General features: G+C 39.8%; 2 protein-coding genes across 2 annotated transcripts in view; both read right to left on the bottom strand.

Annotated features, from left to right (window-relative positions):
• Positions 1-1,302, bottom strand: part of corin (corin, serine peptidase) — a 32,324-nt gene extending 31,022 nt beyond the window's left edge. The window contains exon 1 of the mRNA XM_047585744.1: positions 1,183-1,302. Within this exon, the coding sequence (XP_047441700.1) occupies positions 1,183-1,245 (63 nt within the window). The 5' untranslated portion in view covers positions 1,246-1,302. The remainder of the gene's footprint in view (positions 1-1,182) is intronic.
• Positions 1,303-1,672: 370 nt separating this feature from the next.
• Positions 1,673-26,733, bottom strand: part of nfxl1 (nuclear transcription factor, X-box binding-like 1) — an 86,772-nt gene continuing 61,711 nt past the window's right edge. The window contains exons 12-25 of the mRNA XM_047585825.1: positions 24,806-24,930; positions 24,124-24,246; positions 21,374-21,464; positions 17,376-17,496; positions 16,921-17,077; positions 15,279-15,370; positions 13,553-13,574; positions 12,356-12,478; positions 11,019-11,173; positions 7,669-7,738; positions 3,126-3,230; positions 2,526-2,606; positions 2,398-2,451; positions 1,673-2,276 (exon numbers count right to left, since the gene is read on the bottom strand). Of these exons, the coding sequence (XP_047441781.1) occupies positions 2,085-2,276; positions 2,398-2,451; positions 2,526-2,606; positions 3,126-3,230; positions 7,669-7,738; positions 11,019-11,173; positions 12,356-12,478; positions 13,553-13,574; positions 15,279-15,370; positions 16,921-17,077; positions 17,376-17,496; positions 21,374-21,464; positions 24,124-24,246; positions 24,806-24,930 (1,511 nt within the window). The 3' untranslated portion in view covers positions 1,673-2,084. The remainder of the gene's footprint in view (positions 2,277-2,397; positions 2,452-2,525; positions 2,607-3,125; positions 3,231-7,668; positions 7,739-11,018; positions 11,174-12,355; positions 12,479-13,552; positions 13,575-15,278; positions 15,371-16,920; positions 17,078-17,375; positions 17,497-21,373; positions 21,465-24,123; positions 24,247-24,805; positions 24,931-26,733) is intronic.

Raw genomic sequence — 26,733 nt, 5'->3', positions numbered from 1 at the left:
TGAGGAGGGTGAGGAGGGTGTTTCTGTCCTCTCAGAGTTTCCGTTGGACTCGTTGAAGCTATTTTTGAAGCGATATGATGACGAGTGGACACTCAACACGGCTCTGCTTCAAATACCTCAGGCTTTTATTTTCAGTCTGGAAAGAAAACTAAATCATTTTCACAACATTCACGTTTATTAAATGAACTAATTTAAAGCTGTTAAAAATAATTAATGTTCATTTAAATAAAATGCTTTAAATCAGATTATTGTCCTGTGGTGGATCTACAGGACGTGGAACCAGAGAAGAAGAAGAAGAAGAAGATGAAGAAGAAGACGGAGGAGGATCCTTTATTTTTTGATTTATTCCAGTTACGACAAAACAAGTCTGTTAATTGTTGATTATTATAATAATATTATTATTATTATTCTATTTTTTAAAATTCTGGTTATTTTCCCCTTTTTCCCTAGTTATCATTTTTTTTATTCTAGTCATTATTCTGTTTTTCTCAGTTTTTTATTCTGGCAATTTTCCGTTTTTTATTCTAGTTATTATTCTGTTTTATTATTATTATTATTATTATTATTATTAATCTAATTATCAGCCTGTTCATTATTCTATTTATTAATCTGTTTTTTATTCGAGGCTGAGCTGTTGATGTATCACCAGCATCAGTTTCATTTATTTAAACAAAATAAAATAAGTTAAAAGTTGAGAAGAATAAACCGATCCGAGTGAAGGTCTGGATCAGATTTAAAAGAAATAAATAATATGAATATTATTATTTACTGTAATTAAATTAAACTGTTTAGTCAACATTTATCTTCACGTTCTGTCCAAAAATAATTCACCTGAAAAAATAAATAAATAAAAATAAGCCACCTGGAAACTAAAATAAATAAATAATAATAATTCACCTGAAGAAAAAAAAAGAAAACAAAATTCACCTGAAACTAAACTCGTGACTAAAAAATCAGGAACTAATCGACCAATGAGACATGTCTTCATATCATCTGAGACAGTCATAGACATAGAGGACAGAGACAGGGACATAGATGGAGAAACAGAGACAAAGATACAGATAGAAAGACACAGAGGACAGACAGAGAGACACACAGAGAGAGAAAGGCAGAATGAGTTAGAGGACATAGAGGACAGAGACACAGAGAGACACGGAAAGACACGGAGGGACGTGGACTCACCGTGGACGGTCTCGCTCCGCTGAAGGTGACTCGCGGTAAAGTCTCGTGCGGCGCGGACAACATGACCCGCCGCCGAGCGCGAGACCATCACTCTGTCTGCTGCTGCACGCGAGCTTCTCGGTTTAACGGAGGCATCCAGACTCCGCCCCCCCCCCCCCCCCGTAAGACTCCGCCCCTCCCCCCTCTCCTGACTCCATCAGTGGTTAAGTGATTAATTAGAGCCACGTGACACAATAAAGATTAAAGACACTAGAGTTCATTTATATTTAGATTTATTTATTTGAGTATAAATGTTTAATTTTTAACTATTTGTGTCTTTTTTAATGTTGTTTGAATCTAATGAGTCTCTGTTGGCTCAAACCTGTTTAAATAAAGGTTCCAATAATAAAAACGAGCCCCACCTGGATTCATTTAAGACGAGACCAGTGGTGATGAGTTTAATTAGGGGATGAACTGTCATGTGTGTCACACTGAAAATAATCCAACGCCGACAGTTTTACAAATTTTATTCCTTCAACTTTTTGAAAATCAACAAGAAAACTGAAACTAAATCTAAACTTCTGAACTCGTTTCCAGTTCAGATCAAATCCACTAAACAAACCAATGAAAATCCTTTTCATCTTTCACGAATAAACGTCGAGGAAAATAATGAAGGCCAAACATGATCATTAGAAATAAAACTAATTAGAACATTTTAATAATAATTCAGAAATACAGACATTTCACACGAGAGCAGTTCAGACGATCCAAACCAAACTCCATTCAAATATAAGTCGATTTTAAACACATTTACTAATTACGGTCTTAAAGGAGCCTCTGAATGGTCTCCAGTAAAATAACTCCAGCTGATTGATTATCACTAGATAGCACTAGATAATTAGATAATTAATAACGACCAGTGTTCAGGCCGAGGTCAGCAGGTAGTAGGCAGCAGCCGACAGCACAGCGCCACCCAGTGGCACCAGGACGAAGGAGGCGCACCTCCTCCACCACCTGGACGCCCTCCCTCCATCATCCTCCACCTCCTCCCTCCTCCCCCTCTTCTTCCTGCGGCCTCCTCGCTGCTGCCGCTTCTCAAAGGCCTCCAGCTCCTCCTGAAAGACAAGGAGGAAGGAAGGAAGGAAGGAAGGAAGGAAGGAGGAGTTAGGATCATAAACTCCTCCTCCTCATGTTCAGTCTGGACTTAAATTTAAATTCTTAATTTGATTTACTGACCTGACACTTCCTGTTCTCCTCCTCCTCGGCCGCTCTAAGCTCCGCCTCCTTTACCTGAACACAGAGTCAATCAGAGGGCATCCAGGTAGGAATCAGCTGACTTTATGTTTGTTTATTTATTTATTTACCTGGTTGACCTTCCTCTGCTGGTCTCTGCAGACATCGTCACACTGAACCAAAGTCTGATCAGACAGAGAGCACGGGAACTCCTAGATTAAAAAAAAAGAGAAAAGATAAAAGATAACGATACAGGTACAGTTACAGGTACAGACAAAGATAAAGATGAAGAGGATGATACAGATACAGGCAAAGATACAGATGTAGAGAAGACAAAGATAAAGATGACAAGCTAAGCTAAGCTAAGCTTAGCTAGGATAAAGACAGTCCTGTCTGACAACTGTTAGATGTGATATTATAAGAACCAATCAGCTGAGTAAAAAGGAGCCACAGTCAGTCTCTTCTTTAAGGACTGAACTTCAGTCAGTCTGGAAAACTTCAAAAACTATGAATGTGTCCCCAGAAATCACCAAGAGCTACAAGAAACTATGGAAACTGGAGCCTTCAGTGAGAATGTACCATGTAAACCATGTAAAATACTAACGTAGTACATCAGGTTGAATCACGGACCAGGAGAAGAAAAACCAGCTGGTGTAAACAGAGGGTGGAGGAGGAATATAAATGGAATATAATATAAATGAGGTGGACTCTATGTGCTGGAGTGTCTTTACCTTCTTGATTCTCCTACAGGGACATCGCAGCTTCACCTTCTGTTGACATTTCTCCTCACAGTCGCCTGGATGACAGACCTGCTTACAGCGGTGGCCACAGCTCAGCTAAAAACACACAAACACACAACACTTTAACACTAAACCCTGAGACATCTCTGGGGACGGGTCTGAACAAATTCGTCCTCTTCACTTGGCCGTTAATTTGACCGTGTGCCTCTCTCTCTACACAAAGCCTGAAATAGCCAGTGAGAAATAGTCATTTGAAATATGTCTTGTGAAGTCAATGGGACATTTTTGTCCCACTGACTTCCATTACATGTACAAACAAAGTGGTGTCAGATGGTAAAAGGAGGCAGGTGACTCCACTTCTACACTCTGATAAACACGTCCCATTGACTTCCATTATAACCACATTTATTAATCTCTCAGGCATGACACAAGAACACATTCGTTCTGCAACATCAGGGATTCATTCATGAGAAAAATGGTCAAATGTGTCATTTTTAGTGTGTTAACACAGTGTTTGTGTTACTGAGTTTAGCAGATATTTTAAAGTGTGTGTGTGTCTGTGGTGGATTCAAAGTCATATATGCACTCTTTTTCAAAAACACGGGCATCTTCTCTTGCCGCACTACACAATTTTAAATCTGATACAGAAAGTAATAAAAACTAATATGGTGAGCTGGGATGGGTTAAAAAAAAAGGGTTAAAATTCTCAGAATGATTGATTTTTTGTAATTTTCTGAAGTGATTTCAGTGGTTTATGCAGAAAAAAGCAGAAAAAAATCAGTCAGGTAGATTTTTGTAGCAGTTGTTGGACATTTTTGTCCATTGAGGTCACAGGATAGTGGTAAACTAAATGGATGCCTAAGCGTTAGCTACCTCCCACCAGTCATGGGGCTGTACTGTAAAGTACAGTTGTGAAGGTTGTCGATGGGTCCTATAGGTTGGAAACATCAACTTGATATGATCACCCCTTAAAAGAGCAGAGGACACGGAGGACTGAATAACTAGGGCCGTGCATCGGCACTCGATACCTTTTAAGAAACAACCCAGTACCAAGTAGTATCGCAACTGCACCTGTCAAATCATTACTGCAATTGGTTCTTTTTCTACCAGATGTAGAAAACATGACTGTTCCTATCGTTTTTTCTTGTAGCCCATCACCACAAGCGTTCTTTTGTTCAGTGTGTTGTGTGATTGGTCTAACACCACAACAACAGTACTTTGTTTTGTTTTGTGTGCACTTGAAAGTATCAGCTGTACTACACTCCTTACGGTACTAGTAAATCCATAAAATGTGTCAAGATTATTATTATTATAAATTGTGTTCAGCATGTTGTAGCTGGAAGCTTTGTGTGCTAATTTTTACGTAATTATCACGGATACTCTGGGTTTGATGAGGAGCACAAGCCCAAATAATACTTTGTTGAACAGGTTTGTAGTTATTCAATAAAAAAATCAGTAATTTGAAAACTTTCAAAATGTATTTGTGTAAAAATCTTTTGAAAGAATTGAATGAAATACCCAAGTGGCATTGGTATCGTTTTAAGGGTACCGGTATCGGTACTAGTATGGAAAAGTTTTAAATGATACCCAGCCCTTATGATAACTCACCTCACTGTGAGGCAGTAGACCAGATTCAGAGTCTGTTTCTGAATCAAATAGTGTTTTCCCATGATCATGGTCATTTTTAATGACTTCCAACCTTTGTACCAAGGTTCTTTATCTGTGTAGTACAGTTATAAGTCACCATCACGGTCTTGGACGTTGTTATTGAAGGGACTTCCTTCTTGAAGCTGTTCCATCCGCACATAGAAGTTTCTGAAAGTTTTACTACTTCAGAAGTCACGGTTTTAATTTCTTTAATAATTTGATCAAGTTGTGCATTCACTTGCTCAGAAGTTGATGATTTTATTTAAGAGTAACAGAATTGACTTTGCTCCAGCAGAGCTTTAATTTGCTCTTTGGTTTTTGTGAACAGCTCCTTCAATGCTTCATCATAATTTTCCATTTTTCCATAATTTCTTCCCAGGTGTCGTATGATTTTTGTTGGAGTAGTCAGTCCTCTGAGTTCACACTGAGCTGGAGGTTGAAGATAAGATGTTTTGAGGAATCACGGCGTCGTGCTCCTAAATCATGGACTGAGTTAAAGTATGTTTTTTTCTCCAGTCACAGAAACCAGAGAGATTTCAGGGGAACGAGCAGATGGAGGAAGGAAAACCCCACAGAGGCCACATACTGACAGCTCAGGGTTTGGTTTCTCCACGAGAAACATGAAGCGACCAGTTAAACGAGTGAAAACAAACTCTGGCTTTGATCAGGAATCTTTTCCTGGAAGCTCTGGTCTGATCAGAGCTTCACAGGCAGCTCTCTGCCCCCACAGAACCATGGAAACCAGACCTTCATCTCTACTGCTATAGACCAATAGGAACCAGATCAGCAAACTACTGTAGACGTATAGGAACAAGACTATAAGAACTGGTTCACCTGAGCCACATCTGACTACTAGCTACAACTAGGATGGAGGAAGGAAGGAAGGAAGGAAGGAAGGAAGGAAGGAAGGAAGGAAGGAAGGACAGGAAGAAAAGGGGAAGGAAGGAAATAAGTCAATAAGTCAGGAAGGAAGGAAGGAAGGACCTGTGTTGTCTTATTGTGTTGTTACTTGTATGGAGGCAGATGTTTTAATCTTCTCTGACTGAGTCGACTTGTGTTGTTTTAAATAATATATAGATATATAATATACATTAGATATAATATACGGTTTCAGTACGGTTTCTACAGTATATAATTCGCTATATTAAATAATCTGATATAAATACCGTGACTGATTCCAACATGCGTGTGATTCCTGGTCGTAGTCAGAGCCCTCCCTGAGTCGTACGGACACATTGCCATGGATCATAAATCTCCGTCATCTGATTGGCTGAGAAGCGCTGGCCTGAATTTTAAAGTGTGTGTCCTCTGTGAAGGTCGGGCTCCCAGACTGGAACCAACCATCTGGTAGCTCCGGGCTGCCAATGAAGAGGAGCCGACGGTGGGACGGGTCTAACTCCTGACACCTCGTGTTGTAATGATGTGTAGACCCGGTCTGGTTCGGTCATGTGTGCTGCAGCTACTCCACATGTTTCTCATTCCTGCTCACTGTTTGTGTGTGTTGGCTTTTAGTTTTAATGTTCCTGCACAACGAATGAAAACAGTTTTCTGACGCGAGCACAAACCAACACAGTTCAAGCTAACGTCTGACTGAGGGCTGTTTGGAAAAGTCTGTCTGGAAACGTTCTGGGAAGAAGTGTTTGAAGAAGCATTTGGTGGAAATATTACAAAAGACCCAACGGAGGCTCCAGCAGGTCTACGACCAACAGGCATCGAAGGCGGAGACAAGAAATATGTGCTACTGGTCCTACTAGCAGCAGCAATTAGCCCTGATCCTCCAACACCGGAAAAATAAAAGGAAATATACATTAAATGGAAGAAATGACATATTAAAAAGATAAATATGTCTGTGTGTGTGTGCCATTGCGTGTGTGTGTGTGTCAGTGCCAGAATGAAAAAGCTAAATTGTTCCCAGGTGAAAGTAAAACACAACGGACTGGATGAAATAGTGGAACAAAGTGTTGTCACATGGTAAAAGGAGGCAGGCGACTCCACTTCTACACTCTGATGAACACGTCCCATGATGCACTGGGCTCCAGATAAAGAGCTGATGATCTGTGGTGGACCATCAACAGGTTTGGTCATTTTTCCTTAGCCGTTAGCTCCAGTCAGACATGTCTGCAGCTTCTCAGCTCTTCTTAGCCTTCCAGCTAATAGAAGCACTTCGAGGCATCCAAGCCTCTCGCCTAAAAGAGTTTTTCTTAGCCTCTTAGCTTCCCAGTAAATAGTACCTCTTCTTAGTCTCACAGCTAATAGCGCTTTCTAGCCTCCCAGTGACCAGTAGCTCTTCTTAGCCTTCCAGACTAATAGTAGCTCGTCATAGCTCCCTAGCCTCCCAGCTAATAGTAGCTTTTCTTAGCCTCCTAGCTTCCCAGCAAATAGTAGCTCTTCCTAGTTTCAAGGCTAACAGTAGCTCTTCATAGCCTCTCAGGGAATAGTAGCTCTTCCCACGCTTCCAGGCTAATCGTAGCTCTTCCTAGCTTCCCAGTTAATAGTAGCCTCCCAGCTAACAGTAGCTCTTTCTGTTTCCTCTTTTGAATATCTGCTGCCGCCTGCTGGTATGAAGAGTTCGTTCCTTTTAGGAGTAGAGTGAATGTTGGGCTGACTTGTGTTTGATTTTGTGTTGTTTTTAGTGTAGTTTAGTTTATTTCACAGTATTTACATCACGTACATTTAGTCATTTTAAACTAAGAATCCTTTAAATGCTGATTCGCTCTTTTTATTTAGGAATAGGAGGATATTTAAAACTTTTAACAGACAAGATATTGGCCAGATAACATTAACATACAAACAGACATATATCAGACACACAACAGAGAACCCCAGTATTGTGGTCACATTACATTAGTTGGTACCGTCAGTGTACAATAATGTTCAGAGTGTGTACCTCTTTAGGACACTGGTTGTTGCAGGAGCCCAACTCGACCTTCAACTTCTCAGCAGCTGATGTTAACTTCCTGTAGAAAGACAAGCGTGGTCAGTCGTTGGCCACATGTTTATTAATCAAATAAGAATAAAATGAGATGAAACTGAACCAGAGCCGTTAAGATGCTTTTATTTGATGCTGCAGAATCTGTCCCACACTAATTAAATAATAGATCAGACACCTTCATATAATCAGACAGAAACATTTCAGCTACAGTGTAATTCTTAAGAAAGGTGTGAAATGTCACTGTGTGTGTGTGTGTGTGTGTGTGTGTGTGTGCGTGTGTGTGTGTGCATCAGATTGTAACTTATCAATCATATCTCATTCTGTAGGGAGAGGAGGTTGAAAGAAAAACAAAAGGAGCTGTGTGAGGCTCTGAAAGGTAAAGACTACTTCTGCTCTCTAACACAAATTTGGAGTATTGGGATATGAACGATGATGTACTATGTTGTGATTCTATCTTACATTCTTCATCAATATTGAATGAATGAATATTCAACCAGTTTGGTGCTTAAAATGTGAGCCCTTGCCCCTCCAGAGGTCTCTGCACGGCCCTGACATCACTCATTTACGGATATGTAGCTAACAGTAGCTCCTCCTAGCCTCTGCTTGGATGCTAGGATGGGCTACTAGCTAATAGTAGCTCTTCTTAACCTCTCAGTTAATAGTAGCTCTTCCTAGCCACCCAGCTAATCGCTCTTCCTAGCATCTCAGCTAATAGTAGCTCTTCTTAGCCTCTGAGCTATCAGTAACTCTTTCTAGCCTCTCAGCTAATAGTAGCTCTTCCTAGCCTCTCAGCTAATAGTAGCTCTTCCTAACTGTGGAAAGTTAACCTTACAGATTCTTTATTGATCAAAAACAATCAATTTGAAAATTGTGGATATGGGCACAGCCATAATTGCAGGTAATTCGTCAGCTGGAATTCACAGAACCAAGAATAAACAAGTAACCACCATCTATTTAATTTTGTTGGATTCTGATAAAAGTGTTTCAGGCTGTATTTCTACTGTATCACTCTCTGTATCACTATTCTCATTAGTTGACCAATCAGTGACGTCTCCCCCTCATCTAGAGAAAAGCTTCACCAGCCTTTACAGTGTGAAGGTCAGAGGCTGATAGAGACCGTTCTGGTGTTAATTAAATGTTTAATGAGCATTTAATGAATGTTTTCACTGGCTCAGATCCAGACCAGAGACTTCCTGTCAACATGGACTCAATGTGGACGTATTTCAGTATAAAGTTTATGAATCGAAACTGGAAAACGTCTAAAAACTACTGAAAGTTTAAATGACTAAATCAACTATTTAGATCACAAACATGCGGCCCGTGGACCAAACAGCAGCCCACTAGAGGGTTTAATCTGGACCGAGGACTAAACGTTTAGTCTAAAGGAAACCTATAAAATTAATGTTTCTAGTGTCTGTTTGACTAAATGTAACAATTAAAAGTTGACAACATTGACTTAAACTGTGAAAGATATAAATAGCTACAGTGTGACTAGAATTAAATCAAAAATGTTCAAACATTCTTTAAATCTTGTAACTAAAATATGACTATTTATCCATAACATCTGAGAAAATCAAACTAAAACAGATCCTAGAGAACAAAAAATCCATTCATTTAAATGTAAATATCATTTAAATATATATACATAGCAAAACTTGGCCTTCATTTGTTTAATGGTAAATAATCCAATTTAATAATAATCAAGACTTTTCAGAATTTAATATATTAATCATGACTGAAAATACTTCAGTTCAGGTTAGCATTTTTTTAAATGATTAAATTAATTAACCTGGTTTAAGACAGGACATTTCAAATAGAAAACAGCCTAGTCAGCCTAATCTGATCTAAAGTGGACCGGACCTGTAACACAACAGAATAATAACCTAGAAGTAATAACAGCTCCTTTTTCCACGTGTTTTAGCGCAAAAAAAGAACAGGGAAATTACGAGAATGTTTCTATTTAATAAAATGACGAACAAAAATGATTTAGATCTTCAATAGTTCTCTTTTATGATGCTCGTATCTGTAACACAGCTGTATAATATTTATTGACCGGTTTCCAGGTTTGTCCCAGAGTTTAATAAAAACTGCCACTGATTCATCATTGAACTGATGCAAAGTGCTCTTCAGAGACGTTGCCGTGGAAACAACTCCTCTAATTGCCTCCTATAATTGGTCCAATTAAAGTGTTTCTGCCTTCATCTATTTTACCAGATAAATCCATTCATGTATCATCACCAGAACCCCCCACCCCCACATGAGCCACATACCATCAGCTCCACTGGCTTCCGGTTAAATTCCATTATTCCCTATAAAATCCTACTTCTCACCTTAAGTTTTCCTCTAATGTCTTTAATTTAGATACGTAACTAATCAAACAGCTCCAAGCAGAATTTAATTTCACTTAATTTAATTTACAGCGTAAGGTCCGTCTTAAGCCTCAGAGAAGCTTTGGGGGCAAATAGGGACGTCCACTTCCACCAGCCACATTCTTCTACCTGCTGATATGGATGTAGAGGTGATACTATCCTTAAACTTTATCCTAATTATTGGGGGATCTGATAACACTCTGAAAACGACCAACTCTGCTTCATATTTAGAGCCTCCAGCAAGATGTTTAAAAATAGCTTAATCTACAAAGGTCTAACAATGGTACTCCTCATGAGAACAATGATTCTAGGAACCATGAAGGAAGTAACACAAGTTGTGCCTAATGTTTCTAATGTGATGATGTTCTAATGTGACAAATACATGTTTACATTAGTTTAAGGACCAGGAACCAGATATGAGACCAGGAACCAGATATGAGACATTCATTCATCTAGATTTAATACAGGAACATTAAAAATTAAAAATTTCCAAAAAGTAAAACAGTTTTCTAACGTCCTACAAAAATCTAGGGTTGAAATTTAGAATTTCCAAATATTCCATTAGAATACTTTTTTATTCACACAGACGTACTCAGTTCCAGTTCATCTGCCTTCGTTTTTATGTACCTACAGTGGAGCATTACCAGGGATGAAACCCAGCGTCTGGTCATGTCTACGTGTTCCAGACTTCAGGCTGTGAAAGACTCCGAGGGATTTGCAACAAATATTAAAATGTTAAAATTTGATTCATGATTGTTAATTTGTCTCATTAGTTTTGGTCCTTTTCAAAGTGAGAGGCACATCTACAACCTGCTGTAATTCCTCCACTGTTGACCTGATCTGGATTAAACTAAAATTAATTATTATTATTATTATTATTATTATTATTAATAATATAATAGTTTAAGTTGAGGAGGGCTGAGGGCTGGTACTGACGTGCACTCGAGGTAGAGGATGCTGATCTTGCAGTGGCAGCGTTGGCGGATCATCTGGCTGCAGGGGGGGCAGTTACCAGGATGACAGGGGCGGGGGCACGGGTGGGGGCATCCTGTGGGGCGGGGCTTACAGCAGCCCTCCTCACACACCTCACACTGTGGAAGAGAAAGAGAGAAAAGGGTTATTGATCAGTGACCTGGTCCTAACTCAGACTGAAGGAGTCTGATCTGAGGAGAGAGTCTTCATCAGCTCATTGATCCTAAACATCCTAAACATTAAGTCTGCAGCATTGGGTTCATTCAGTGTTTGGAGAATATCTCTCCTGCCTCTTCTTTCCACCAAGTTCTCCTCTCTAAGCCTCTTAAAGTCCTCCTCCCTGCTCTCAACACATCTCACTGCAGAACATTCATTAGGAACCTTTCATCTTTACCTCCATCTAGGAACAGCTCGCCATTCTAATTGAATTACATTAGGATTCATCCCCTAGGAGCAGCTCTTTGCTCTAAGAACCTTTAGAGATACGACCTGATATCAGAAAACATCAGAAATGTCCTGACAGCTCAGAATAATAAAAAACACTTTAAACTGGTTTAAAATGGAACAGTCCAAATCTTTGCAGACATCTCGACTATTATTTGCAAAGTGTGAAAATTACTTTCAATGAAAATAACTTCTGTTCCTAGTTCATCGTCTGTTTTATTCAGAGACGTGAACACAACTGAGACCTAGGAATAAAAAGACACAATTATATTTATTTATGTGAAGACATTTATTTTTTTTTAAAGAATAATTAATTAAATGTAAATATTCTCCTTCTTTGCCCTAAAACAACAGGAACATTATGAGAGGGAACCGAACTATTAGAAAACATGTGATGATTGGTCTCATGCTGCTGAATTACCGGTTTTCATTAACTTGTATTCATGGATTTTATAACATTTCATTTGTTTTTTGTCTCCCAGAGCGAGTTAAAGCTGAATCTTCAGATGAAGGTTCTGTTCTAACATCAGAGCAACAGTTTTTATTTTATAGTTGTTTCATCTCTGTTCCTTCTAGTTGTCATCTTTTAAATGCTCCTCTGTTCCTGTTAACGCTCTCTGCTGCAAAGTTTCAATGAAATTATTATAATTATTTCTGAATAAATAGAGTCAACTTCTGTTACGTTCCAGGTCTCAGTGTTGTGTCTCATTAAACTTGTGTGAAACTGAAGAATATCAGTTACTGTTGAATAAACTGTCATTAACGTCTCCATCCCACCACAAGCCTCATTACACCCTGACAGGACGTAGGTTGTTTGCTAGTCTGAATCCTCGTCCCATGCTTTGGTGGGTCCTGACCTTGTTGCCACCGGTAACCAGGTGACACTCCCTGCTACAGTCGTGGTTGCCGCAGGTCAGAGGTCGACCACATGGTCTTTTACAGGAGAACCGACCCTGGCGATGACACGGCACCGGGCTGACCTGAAGGAAACACACAACAACAACAATTATTATACATCATGAGCTTTTCCAAGTATCCAGAGAGGAGAAGAAGACAAATACAAAACAGAGAACACAGTACAGTGGGGTGGGTGAGGGTGGATGAGGGAGGGGTCAGATGTTGAAGCAGATCTAGAAGAGGTGGGGTTTGAGTTTGCTTCTAAATGAGGTGATTGTGTCTGACGTTGAGGAAGAGAGGTAGAGGAAACCAGACTCAATGAAGCACAAATAAAAGTCATCTGGACGTGTAGAGGTTTTAATGGAGACGTTTCATCTGAGCAGATTCTTCAGCTCTAAGAGACTGGAGGACGTTTAAAGAGGTTTAAATAGAAACTGGGGGTGAAACCATCAGGAACTGGTTCAACTAACGTCCAGAAACAGTCAATCTGTGGAATTTGTCAGAGATGAGATACTAGTTGATTCTTGGGATGACTGAGTGAATTGATTAGAAATGGCTGTTTGTTTTTATGTCTTTTTTCCTTTTACCTACTTTTTTGAGACTTTGTTAAGAATAAAGTCAGTTATTACTCCATTACTTATTTATTGTTATTAATATTATTATTATGATTATTATCATTATTATTATTATAACCGTTGGTTTTGTTTTTGTATGAAGATGTTATTTGTATTTTCTAAGTGTATTTTAATGTGAGCCCAGGAAGAACAGTCACTGGTGAAGGAGAGAATAATGGGATCAGAAATAAAGACATACACTCCAGATCCAGATGCCTTTTTTTAACAGTTTTTGGATCTATACCACAATCTGGACTGAGAAAACAGACAAATAAAAGACAGAGAATGGCAGAGAGGATGGAGAGAGAATGAGGAGGAGAAACTAATGATGGATGAAAAAGAAAACAGCAAGAGGAGGAAGGGTATGAGGTAGGGAGCGGTGGATGGATAAAAAGAGATGTGGAGGGGGGAAAGTGATGAAGTGATAAATCTAAAACCGGATACGTGGAGTTTGTTGTGCTACGGTTTGTGTGAATGACTGAAGATGAACGAGTGAAAAAACTGAATGAAAGATGAAGGAGGAGGAAAGTGACTGGTTCTCACCTCATGTTCTCCAAAACAGCTCCTGAAAGACAAACAGAGGAACTCTGTTATTCATTTACATTTAACTCCATTCAGCTCTGATTACTTTCATTCATTCATTCCTCCACATCCATGTAGCCTCTTGTTTCAGTCCTGTTGTTGTGGTTTCATATGAATTCATGTCATATCAGCTGAGCCTGAGTCTGCCAGATGTTTTACAGCGGAGACAGGTGGAGGCTGCAGCTGCATTAGTCTGACAATATTTAAGTTTTAGCCCCGATGGAGAAAAGAATTTCAAAATCCTTCCATTTATGTTTCTCTGTTAAATCTTGGTGTGGCTACGTTGCTGTTCTGTCTCTTAGAGTGGTGTTCATCTCCATCATTCACCACTGACTCCACCTCCTGAAGAAGAATCTGTTGGATCTGAAGATGGTTCTAAGCAGAACCTCAAATGGAGGTAGAAGAAGAGGCCAAAGAATGAAGGAGCTACTCATCACCGAGTCCTTTTATGATACTTTCTGTGTTTTCTGTTTTGAGGATTTTTTTTTCTTTTAAGTCTGTTCTAAAAGTTTTTTTTTTATTTTTTATTTATTTTTTTTTTTACCATGTTTTACATCACTTTATGTTTCTCCTGTCCTCTTTAAGTTTAAGTTGGGGAATTTCACTCTAGAGTCCAGAAACCATTAAACTGGACCAATCAGGTGGTTTGAGCTGACTTTATAGTGTAGTATACCAGCATCGACCATAAACAATCATAAACATTGGATGGAGGACCAACCAGCTGTGTGTAGAGGTATTTTCTTTCCCATAATAAAACCCAGATGGAGTGGTGCCCTGATTCTGACTGAAAATGATTCCTAAATTCCTAAACATCTTAGTCCTTACTTGGACATATTTATGCTGGAGAACTGCTTTAAGATCGGATTCAACTGTAAAGTCATTGTGCAGAGTCAATCAAAAGGTAAAGTGGAAAAACGACAAACCACTGGGACAGAGATGAGATGGATTATCATGGTTTATACAGGTTTGAACAAGTGAAACTTTTTCAAATTTTCCATTCTGGGTTAAATTTAAGACCTGCACAAAGTACGAAAAATTGAGTGCAATATTTATTATCACCCACTGTGTAATCTTCTATCTGTACTTTGGAACATGCCAGTTCCTGCCTATAATTATCGTTTTCTCAGTTCTCAGCTGCAGAGTGCACATTTGTAAATAGTATTTCAAGTTTTTTTTAAACTTAAGTTTATCTCAGTATTTTTTGGACTCTAGGCATCTACTGCGTTTGCTCCATCTGCATTTCCATCTAATTTACTTTCGGGGATGAATAAAGTAATCTATCTATCTATTTCACTGTACTAGTACGTTGATAATAAAGATACCATTCTATGATACGTCTTGTTATCAAATCTACATTGTTCTGTTTTTTAGTGGAACCCCAGTGTCATGTTTCACAGCTGGTCCCCACAAAGATAGACGAACCATCTGAAAGTCACTCTGATGTTTGTGTCTCCACATTCACACAGATGGTCGATGCTGGTTTTCACAGAGCTGCAGGCGGCAACAATAACAACTGTTATGTGCAGACACAGCAGGCGCAGTGTTTTCTAATCTCAGCTCTAATGATCCACGACGGGACCAAAGCACCTCTCGGCCTGTGTGTGACAAGTGTGTGCAGCCTTCATTTCCTGGAGCTGGCTTATTGCTGGGTATGATTATTAGTGAATGTAATCTGTGTCAGACCTACGTTGGTATTGGTACTTGGCATGGAGGGCAGGGCAGAGCTTTCTTCACAAACGCTGGCTCCGACGGCTGCTCCCACGGACCGGCTAACTGGACCTGAAACACAACATCGCCACAGGAAACAGGAAACATGGCTCAACATAACTGATGACAGGGATAAGACGTTAATGAAAACATACGGCATCTATTTTCCCACAGCACTCAGTTTGAATCTGAAGTTATCAGTAAAAGTTAAATATTCCCCGGAGGATTATTGGAGAGAAAGTGGAAATGTTAAACTCGGGTTGTGTTTGAAAAATAAACCTTCATAAAATCCTCTGAAGGTTTTTAACATAAATGTCACCTCCTGCATCCATGTGAATGAGATCCAGATCAGGACACAAGCAGCGTCAGGATTTAAAAAGTCTGAGGACGGAGAGGAACTGAAGTAAAGCAAAGAGACGTGAAAGATGAGAAACTAGAAGGAGAAGATGGAGGCGAACCTCTGAAACTAAAGACAAGTAAAAATGTTTCAAAAATAAAACATATCTAAATTAATCTAATCAAACTGAATCAGGAAATAAGTAGCCATACCTCCAGGAAGGTACAGTGGTTGGGTCTTCCTTTACTCAAAGAGCATATTAAGTTAATTGGGTATTAATTAGATTAAAGGGTGGGTTTTATTATCTTTAGACAGAAGGAGGCAGCTTTTAGGCTAACTTTATACTCTATTATTCCAGCTTTTTTGCAAATCAAAACTCCTATTTAGGTCCAGTGATGTTGGTAACATTACTATAATCTGATCAGTAACCAGTAATTTAATGCGTTACTATTTCCAAGCCAGTAATCAGATTAAAGTTACTTATCCGAGCTACTGTGTGGTAATATTTTTCCCATTTTCCTTAGTAAAAAGATAGAATTTTGCTTTCTTCTTGTGGAAGTGACGTCATATATGCGACAAGTCACATTTTCAGTATGAGGAGCAATCACATGTTACACCACACAGAGACACAACAATGGAGGGAGGAGAGAGTACATTTTCCACCTGGAAATACCACCACTATTTAGAGTTTGTGTCAGCTAAAGAAAACTATATTAAGTTTCACTGTACACTCTGTGTTGGAGAAAAAGTCCTCTCTAGTTTCAAAAACACAACATTCAGTGCGTTTACATGCAGAGTTTAATGGAGCTATGCTCAAAATTCCACTTCCTGACTAAGTCCTTGTCCCAATTCACATGCAGCGCAAGAAAATCGAATAACTGATGGGAATATGTCCTCCTCCTGCACACTAGGTGGCGATATGTGTCTTTTCAGAGGGTTAATACAGCTCGCTTTCTGGTTGACCTTTTACGTCATATAATAAACAGGTCGTTCATGTGTCAGACCGCATTTCAAACAACAACCAGATGGATAATAGTACAGCTCTTTTACTCTCTGATTTGAGTAACGTGTTTACATGCACTTAAGTCGTCCAGTTATAGTCTGTTTTTTTCATGTGTTTGTAAACGTCCTGACTCTAAGTGGTTTTCGATGATTTTCGTCCGTCTCTCTAACGAGTGGTTTCTACATTTTACATATTTAATGGGGTCCTGTGTCCTGTGAGACGGGGACGTCCCACCATCTAAACCTGGCTCTGGGCCCAGAGACGGACAGAAGTGTTGCTCACCTGCTGGGATCTGACCAGCACCATGTCGTGGCAGGGCTCTGGACATGTGTGGCTGCAGCCGGGCAGCGGCAGCAGGCAGGGCTGTTTACAGGGGGGGCAGGGCCCGGGGTGGCAGCGGTGGGGCTCTCTGGTCGGGTGGTGGCAGGACGGAGGACACCTGAGGACACCAACTTACACTTAGTGACATTTACTGTACAGACGACGTATGTTAAACCTGGTGGAGTGGGTCAGTGAACGCCTCTTAACCTCAGATGCTTCCTGAAAGCCTCATTTAACTAATTTAATTAATACCGGAGCTGTCAAACTGTTAATAAATTGAATCAGATTAAATCTACTTCATGTTTAATCTCTAATCAGACTCCGGACAGAATGAAAAACCTTCAACAGTTTCAACTCAACAACAACTGAAAACAACTCAACAACTTTGTGTTGTTGGAGCTGGAGGAGTAGTTTACCTGCAGGCTTCTTTACAGCGTGGTGGTCTGGTGTTCCTCTCTCGACCACATGGGACGACCAGGACGGAGGAACCACAGGTACACCGGACCTCCACTGACTCTGGACACGGGTAACAGCTACCTGAAGGACACATTCAGTTATTATAAGGGACATAACTGAAGGAGAGGATGTTTGTCCTCTGGTCCCAGACTCTGGTTCAAGGGTTTTATGAAGCAAAACAAAATTCAATAGATTTTTTGTTTTTAACCCAAACTCTCTCGTATATTTCCCACAAACAGAATTTAATATGATTGTTGGTGTAACATTGAAGGTTCTCAGTCATCCAGGTCATGGTATGTCCATAAAAAATAAAAATATATATAAAGCTGGGACAAGAGGAACGAGACAAGAGTTTCTTGAAGGCAGTTCATCCCGCTTCACGTCTGTGGGTGCTGCTCATCTGAAATGTACATGTACATGTACTGTCTCATCTCACCTCACACAAAGCATATACTCAAATGCTGATTCTCCAATAGTCTGTGACATATAATGGTTAATTAGAGTCCCAGGATCAAAACTACAGGTGAGTCTCTGGTTGTTAACAGACTCCACTCATGTACCTTTCTGATGATAACCACCCACAGATGTTCCTGTTTGAACCCTAAACCACCACCAGTCCAGTTATCTTTATATGTCTAGTGTATGGACGGAGGTAGCTCTTCCATGTTGCTGTTATCATCACTTATTTTAGTTTAGTTTATTTATTTGCACTATATTTTTAAAAAAGGAAACACAAACAATGAATAGCTTAGAATTCAGTGCTGGGACGGAGGGGAAACGGTCTCATACAAGGCCCTCTAGCATCTGAGAATAAATATTAATGGTTGATCAGAGGGTAGAGAAAAACAAGAAATCCAATGATACGCTACATAGAATAACATGGAAAGGTATAAAACAAGAGAGTAAACAGAAGGAGCACATCAGAATGAAAACGTCAAAGTCAGAGGTCAGGACTAAATGAGAAACTTTTTAAACTGGACTTCGGGAAGACAAAGTTAGGGTAGTCCAAAATTTGTGGCCTTTAAAGGTGAAACAATATTGGGCATCTGGATGTACGACAGAATGGAAGATGGAGATCATTTCTTCTTCTAGTTGGATAATTGTGAACATCACAAGATAGAGAAGAAGGGTAATGGAGAGAAACAGGCAGATTATTTTCACATGTGAGGTATTAGAAAATAAAAAAACATAGATGGAATTCATTCAGTTTATATCCAGATACAATATAGGACTCCTTGAAAAGAGGAGAAGGTTCTAGTGAGAAATTAATCTCAAGTATTTCTTCTGTGTGATGAGAACAGATGGAGGTGGTTTCTTCCTAAACCTGGTAAAGCTTCTCCTTCATTTAATTCTTCTTCTTATTATTATCATTTGTGTTCATCAGTCTCTCACATTAAGACAAAACTCTCTTTCTAATAAACAGATTTAAAATGTTTTTCACCATGACGACACCCTGCGGTGCTTTAAACGCTCTGTTCATCCGGTCACGCCAGCTACATTCTTCTTGGTGTGAATTTGATGACTGTGTGTTTTGTCAGTCGACACTCTCATTAAAATAACTCAGTGTTTAGCAGCAGATAAGTCGGCAGCTACTGATAAAAACCTGGAGTTCAGCTGATGTCACATTCAGTTATAAACCAACAGGAGTAAGAGGAACAGAAGATGTTCTCATTTTTATGTGTTTGTCTAAAATATCAGAGATTTATTTTCTCTTTGTAGCGATGCTGCGACCGAACAAGACATCTGAATGTTACCTTGAACTGAATCTAAATCTTAATAGGCGTAATTAAACAGTAATAAGGAGTAATTAGCTACAGGCTCAAGGTTAACAGCCCTTAATTGGGACTTCAACAGAGCTGCAATGATTAATAGCTGGTTCCTGCGTTTCTTTCTTTCCTGTGGCACTAAACTGAATTTTAGGAATAAATGAGTAAAACAAGAAAAAAACAAGAAAGAAAAAAAGATTCATTGTTAATGAACAGTAAAAACTACACTACACACAGTGTGTGTAGTACACACCCTACACTCTCACTCACTGGATGGACGATTTGGATAAGGAGGACACACAGAGGGAACGAAGTCTGGTCTGTCTTTATCAAGTGAAGCCTCTCCAACAAAGATACTACAAGAAGTAAGTGGAACAAGTGGGGAGGGGAACGTAGTAAATGCAACTTCTGCTTGGACACCCCTGAAACATACAACTAATGTTGAGTTAGCTAGCAGTTAGCATTAGCATTAACACGTAACAAGAATCTCCCAACGTAAAGTGATTTAAGTAATGATTTATTCTAATCCAACAGTAGCTAATCCCAGAGCTACTGTTAGCTAGGACCTGATTTTACATGAATCAGCTGGGAACAACCTTGCGCTAAAGCCTGGGGCCCCTGGGAAGTTGGTCAAAGCTCACACACACTGAGACACATTTTAACTATTTGTGAGGACCCTCATTTCCATCTCCAAGCTCCACCTCAACCTGTTGACACCACGAAGAGGCGAGGGGACAAAGCGGGACGTGTCCTCAGTCCAATCTAAAGCCTCTCAGCGTTATCTGACCTTCTCTCTCTCGCCTCCCCTGAAAGGTCAGAGCAGCCAATCAGCACGCAGGAGAACAAATAAATTTACTTTAATCTATTCAGCCAACCACGAGGCGCGGCGGACGCATAAATTTTCCTTTATCGTCCAATCAGGGAACAAAGGACACAGGAAACTATCTGTCACTCTGCAAACAACGCACACGTTTTTGTTAAAGAGGATTAATGATGTTCAGCAGGAAGCAGAGGTCAACGTTTTCCCAAACACACACTCTCATGTGTGTGTGTGTGTGTGTGCTGTTCAACTCAACTGGAAGAAATGTCAGCGTGGGCGCGCGCACACACACACACACACACACACACACACACACACACACACACACACAGTCCTGAGTAGGTGTTGTGATTTTACAGAGTTTGACCTTTCGCCCTCATCCAGCTGTGACTTCATCTAAACATCACAACCTATCGGGCTGACGTGGATGTGATGTGACGTCCAGGTTTCCCACGGTGGTTGTTTCATAACAGACATCTGGTCTCACTTGGAACAAACAGCAGCTTCAAAGAAGAAAAGCTGCAGGTATCAGTGGATTCTTCGGTTAAAGATCTGGAGGAAGGTTGACCGTCGTCTTCTTTCTGTTCTTCTTCTTCTGTTTCCTCTTCTTGTTGAGGTTCTTTCATTTTGCCTTTTTCTTCTTCAGATTCTCCTTCTCCTTGTGAATTGTAAATGTTGTATATGTACTTTCTTTATATAGCACTTTGCAACAACCCACAGATGAACTAAAGTCACAGAGATGAAGCAAGGATTAAAAAACACACTGGAAAACAAGGACATGAGTAAAAGTAAGATAAATACATAAAAACAATAAATAAGAGAATAAAATAAATAAAATAATCAAGAATTGTCTTTTGATTCTTCTTCTTCTTGTGATTCTTCTTTTTTTCCTTGTGTTTCTTCATTTGCTTCCTCTTCTGTTTGTTCTTCTTCTTCTTCTGCTATTAATTTCAGCAGCTTTGACACAGCTGCATCACGTGAGACTCCACCTTCCCTGCTCTTCGCCTCTTCTTTGTTTTTCCATGTTTCATCGGCAGTGTCATTCTCTTCATAAAATTTTTATACTTCTTCTGGTTCTTCTTCTTTTGCTTCCTCTTCTGTTTGTGCTTCTTCTTCTACTATTTATTTTAGGAGCTTTTCTGTGAGTCAGCCACCATTAAAACCAAAGGAGAAGTAGTTTTGTTGCTACAGGGACCTGGTTTTAATTTAAGGTTCAATCCGATCATTACTGATTATTAATAATAACTGTCTACTATTAAAAGGCTGTTGAGCAGTTTGATTTTTTTTCTCTTTTGTTTGTTAAATCACTACATGTAAATAAGAAGAATAAAACTTGTGAATGAGATTCCACGGCTGTTGTGTTTGTCGTTACCTTGGTGACAGACCGAGGGACACTTGTGGTTTCGGCATCCCAGAGTACGACCACAGCTCTGGTCACAGGGGGGGCAGTTGCCGGGACAACACTGGAACACAAGGCATGATGGGAAACAGAGTTAGTTTTTACATTGTGCTGGTTTCATGTCCTCCCTCCACAGACTTCACACCATCTTCACAGAGAGGAAAAATGAAAATGTTCAAACTGATCCAGATCATTTTGATGTAAACAGATGGAAATGTTGAACCTCGTCCTGTCAAATCCGTGACAAAGCGCCGGTCAACCTTTACTTATCGGATTAAACACGGAGCAGATAGCATCACTCTGACATTTACAGCCTCGACCACTGAGCTGTATCACACAAACATCAAACCAGCGAATCAGAAGCTGGAGTCGAGGTCACAGGAGGTAAACTGATGGCAGGAGAAACCATACCAATGAGTCATCCATTCATCACACTGATGGTTCTTTACAGCAGAGCTCAGTCTTCAGGCTACACTCACCTGTAGCTGCTCTGAGAAGTTTTTATTTATTCTGAACAAAGTCACAAATCAAAGCATCAGATTAAAACAGTTCTTCCCTTTCTGGCTCAACACTCAGTAAAAATCTGAAAAAACAAAACAAAAACATGAACAACTCATGTCTGAGCTTCAGTACCGGGACAGTTCTGGACAGTTATGAAAAACATGTCTGAAGTTAATAATAATAATAATGTTAATGGGAGCTGGTCAGATACCAGGAGACTGAACGATACCAAGAGGGGGGACAGTAGAACATAGAGACAGGAGTACAGGGGGCATGAGGATGTGAAGGACAGGAAGTCTTTCCCATTTTCATGTGTCAGAGGAGGAGGATAAGGAGGTCAAAGGTCAGTTGTTCTCGTTCAGCATGTCAGATTTACATAAAGTTATTAAAAAGGTTTCTGAGACTCTGAGACTGAGGGTGGACTCAGTAAGACCCCCTCGACTGTCCCCCACTGGCCCCTGAACCAAGTGGACTGAGGCACGGTTACCTCCACACATGGTGCAACGTCGAACTAAAAGGAGTGTTGTTTATTCGAGGTTACAGCAGCGTGATGGAGAGGGAACCGGACGACACAATGACTCTCTGGTTCTAAACTGTCTTCGTACAGTCAGATATTCCTCTGAACATGAACCCTTTGCTGCTGCTGCTGTTGTGATAACGGGATACTTGTTTGCTTTATAGGTCATAATTACGTGCTGACCTTTCACGCGTCCTGTTATTTGAGGTGAGACACCACAGGTGAATAGCGTAATATTTTTAACCAGCAGATATCACCATGAAACTTCTCCAGTTGATTACTGACATAAATACAATACTTTTTATGTATTAGTTTTCTGTGAATTTATATTTAAATATGAAAATGAGGAGTTATCTACTTAAATATGACCTAATTTGCATACATGTAGAGAACAGAAATCTGAATAATGCATAAAGTGAGGTTCAAAATTCTTCTTTCATTTTGTGAACATATTGGATTTCAGGGTATTTACAGAGGGGATTTTGGATATTGGATATATACTTTTTATCACAAAATACTGTCAAGAGTTGAAAAATAATCAAATTTTTACCATGTTTTTAGGAATAAAATGTTCTATAAATCAGGCTCTGAATGATATGAATCTTTCAGCCAGGGGATCTGGATGCGAGAAACATCGTCTCTATCTTGGACCGGTCTAAACTCAGCCTCCAGCTGCAACTGCTACGGTACTGAAGCTTTGGACCGGAGCACGGTGCAGCTTGTCCCAAAACAGGACACGAGGAATTACTGTTCAAGACTGAACATCTCTATTGGTTGTTGATTCACTAGTTACTAGGGGTGTAACGATTAATTTTAACAACGATTTGATTCGGTTCACCATTCGTGGTTGCCGATACGATTCAAGGACGATTTTAGTTCATTTAAAACGAACTGATCCGAAACGATTCAGTAACTTGAAATCGATTCAGGAACTTTTTAGCCAAACATTAAACCAGTGTGACTGAAATAAGTACCTACTCAGTGTTTCCTCTACATTCATTAGGAGTGGGACAGATAACAGATAACTATCCTGCTCAGTATCTACTCTTTTGGGTTCTTAATCTACAGGTTACCGTCACTTTGTAAACTTCCTCAAGTGTCTCAATCCGCTGGACGGCGCTCGGTTTATCAATAAAGAACGAGGTTATTATGGCCCAGAAGTTTAACACCACGTGTCCGTTTTTGTTTATTATCTCCTCTTTTGAGCGCTGACGTTCTCACTACACCTGGTCTGTTTATCACATGATGGTGGCGACCCACGCTGTGTTAAATCATCCGACGTTTCATCGAGTGGTTTTCTTTTTGCTCAGGTCACTGAGTGTCTCTGGTGGGACGAGGCGGGGAGGCGAGGAGACGTGAAGGTGAATGTTAGCATGAGCATATACTTTAATTTTGCCGTTGATGTTAGCTGGAAGCTAATCACATATTTGTATAACGGTGTTTTCGGTATATAAAACTACTTTGTAAATTTTGTTTGTCCAGTTTTACAGTGTTTCTCAAATAAATACTCTAAGCGGATCCTCTGACTGTTTAATCCAGTGTGTTATTTCCTAGTGTCGATACAATCGGCCAACTTGCCGAGCACAGATCGATGTAGTTGGATCGTAGGAAAATTAATCGATTCATCGATGTAGTGGATGAATCGTTACGCCCCTAGTCTCTAAACCACTTATCACTGAAGACAGACATGTGTGTGTCCACTGACCTTCCTCCGACACTGGTGTCTCTGGCAGCTCCTGGTTTTTGGACATTTGGAGTCACACAGATATTCTCTATGGCACGGCATCAATTTCCTGTATTTACCACAACGACACTCCTTGTCCACCTCCTGGGACACACAGACACACACAGAGACATGAGACAGGAGACAGGAGAGGACACATGAGTATATTCTAGTGTGTATTATAAAGTGTGAAGTATAGAGTGTGTATTATAGTGTGTGTGTCACAGAGTGTGTATTATAGAGTGTGTATCTGACAGTGTGTAGGACTGTACAGTGTATTTGCTCCTAAAAATCATTGTGCATCTAATGTAATGTGTGTCCACGTGTGTGAAGGAGTTGTGTTGGTATCTACCATAAAAAAAGTAGAAAAAACTAATAGAACTAAACACACAACTACAGAATGAACACACACCTGTTGTGTTTTAACTGGTTCAGCGTTACTTGCCTGTGTGTCTGTTAACATATTGTGTGTCTAGTTGTCTAATCTACTCCTGAACAGTTACCATAGAAACCATCACACTGATGATGCCCCCCAATACACAGAGTGTGTGTATCAAAGTATGTGTATCACATAGTATGTGTGTGTCATAGTGTTTGTGTGTCTGTGTGTGTCCCTGTCTGCAGGTCTGTGTGTATCATAGTGTTTGTGTGTCTGTGTGTGTACCTGTCTGCAGGTCTCACAAACCCCGCGGTGACACCTCATTGAACATGTGTGTTTTAAACAGGACAGAGGACGATCACATGTGTCTCCACACGGCAACACTTCCTCTGTACACGGCAGAGACGACTCTATACAAAATAAACACACACACACACACACACTTCATTAATTAAAGCATCATTAACACGATCAGAGGCACGGCAACATTACCATGTCCACTGGTCCAACAACATAACCACTGTATTTGTTGTGGCATTTTAACCATGATCAGTTTGTACTATGGGGCCCAAAGTGAGCCAAGAAAATAAACAAACCACTGGTGGTAAATACAAATCCCCCCAGTAATCAGTGTTTATTTTGTGTTGCTAGCATTTGTTGGCCGGAAAGCAAGTGAAACGTTAGTCATTCAGATACACACACACACACACTGATAGATATAATGTCGTTGCCACGCGATGATCGGCCCCACTCAGTGGCCGGACGTGACATTTACTCCTACATCAATGAATCGCCTGCTAATGGGCCACATCTTTGCTGTTCATCTGGGCTACTTCCAAGACAAAGGACACCTGCTATTAGGGTGTGCACACACACACATATATGTACATAAATATATGAATATATATATATATATATATATATATATATATATATATATATATATAGTGTGCATACCAGTGGGTAGATATTTGCAGCATTTTTTTTTCATATTTTCTCTCTTTTTTTCTTCTTTTTCTCTGAAAACATTTACAACAGTATCCAAACTTATAAACTATAAAACCATCGGAGCTGACCGAGCCGTCGCCATTTTGTTCCTCCCCCTCCCTCTTCTTCCTGGAGTTCACGGCCCCTCTCAGATCCGCGGTTCGGCGTCGGTCTCTCTGGACCTGGAGCTCCAGGTTACGGTAAGTTCAGTTAAATAATGTGAAGAAGATATTATCGACATGAGTTAATTTTATACCTGTCACTAAGTTATGATCAGAATGTTTTTTATCATTATTATTATTTTTTATTAATGGCGCATGTCTAAAGCTAAAGCTAAGCGAAACATGCTAAAGCTGTTGGCGGTCATCCGCGCAGGCTCACTGTGTATAAGTCTGATTCTCCAGTCTGAAACACGAAAAAAAAAAATCACAAATTAAATCAAATCACCTACTTATAAGTTAGGACTGAATCCTGTGTGACTCTGAACGTATTGACCCACTTTGGTTTAATGGCTCCTCTCACTGGGAGCTCCAGAATTAGCCACTACGTGCTAAAGGCTAAACTAGGTTAGCCCTCCATCTTTGGCTCGTTACGGACCTCACAATGACTTTATTCAGGGATTGACTAAAGGTTCGGGTATCAGTCGCAGTTATGGAGCCTTTAACACTACTATAGTCTCATTATTTCCTTTAAATTTTTTTTTAAAAAATTGTTAATGGTGTTAACCGCGGCTATTGAGCTCCGGGTGCTGACGTCACACTGCGCCGTCAATCATAACACCGCCATTTTGAGACCGTTCATAGATATATAGACAAAGATGGCGCCTTCACCGTCTCTGTCCATTGGAACGATGCGTCGACGCGGCCGCCATCTTGTTCAGGAGGAAGCCGTGTCTGCGGACTGTATTAGTGAACGGAGGCAGAGGTCTATCAGCGATTAAAATCATCATAACTCACTGAATTATCAACTGATTTTCAATCCGTTTGGTTTATTTTACATGTCAAACATATATTTATCATATTTATACATGTATGCTATTATTATTAACATTAATTTTATTTTTTAGCAGAGCTGGAAGAAAACTTTGAATAATGAAATACAATGAAATACAAAAAAAGTCAACAGATCCCGTAATTTGTTTTGCAAAGAATGCATATATCATGTTATGAATTTGTTTTTATGCTGTCCGATTTGCCAAATTTCAGGTTTTGCTCTTTAGATTAATA

Source organism: Mugil cephalus, chromosome 1 (genome assembly GCF_022458985.1).
Source record: "Mugil cephalus isolate CIBA_MC_2020 chromosome 1, CIBA_Mcephalus_1.1, whole genome shotgun sequence".
NCBI lineage: Eukaryota > Metazoa > Chordata > Actinopteri > Mugiliformes > Mugilidae > Mugil > Mugil cephalus.
Note: the sequence above shows the minus strand (reverse complement) of the source record. Positions and strands in the feature narration are given on the sequence as shown.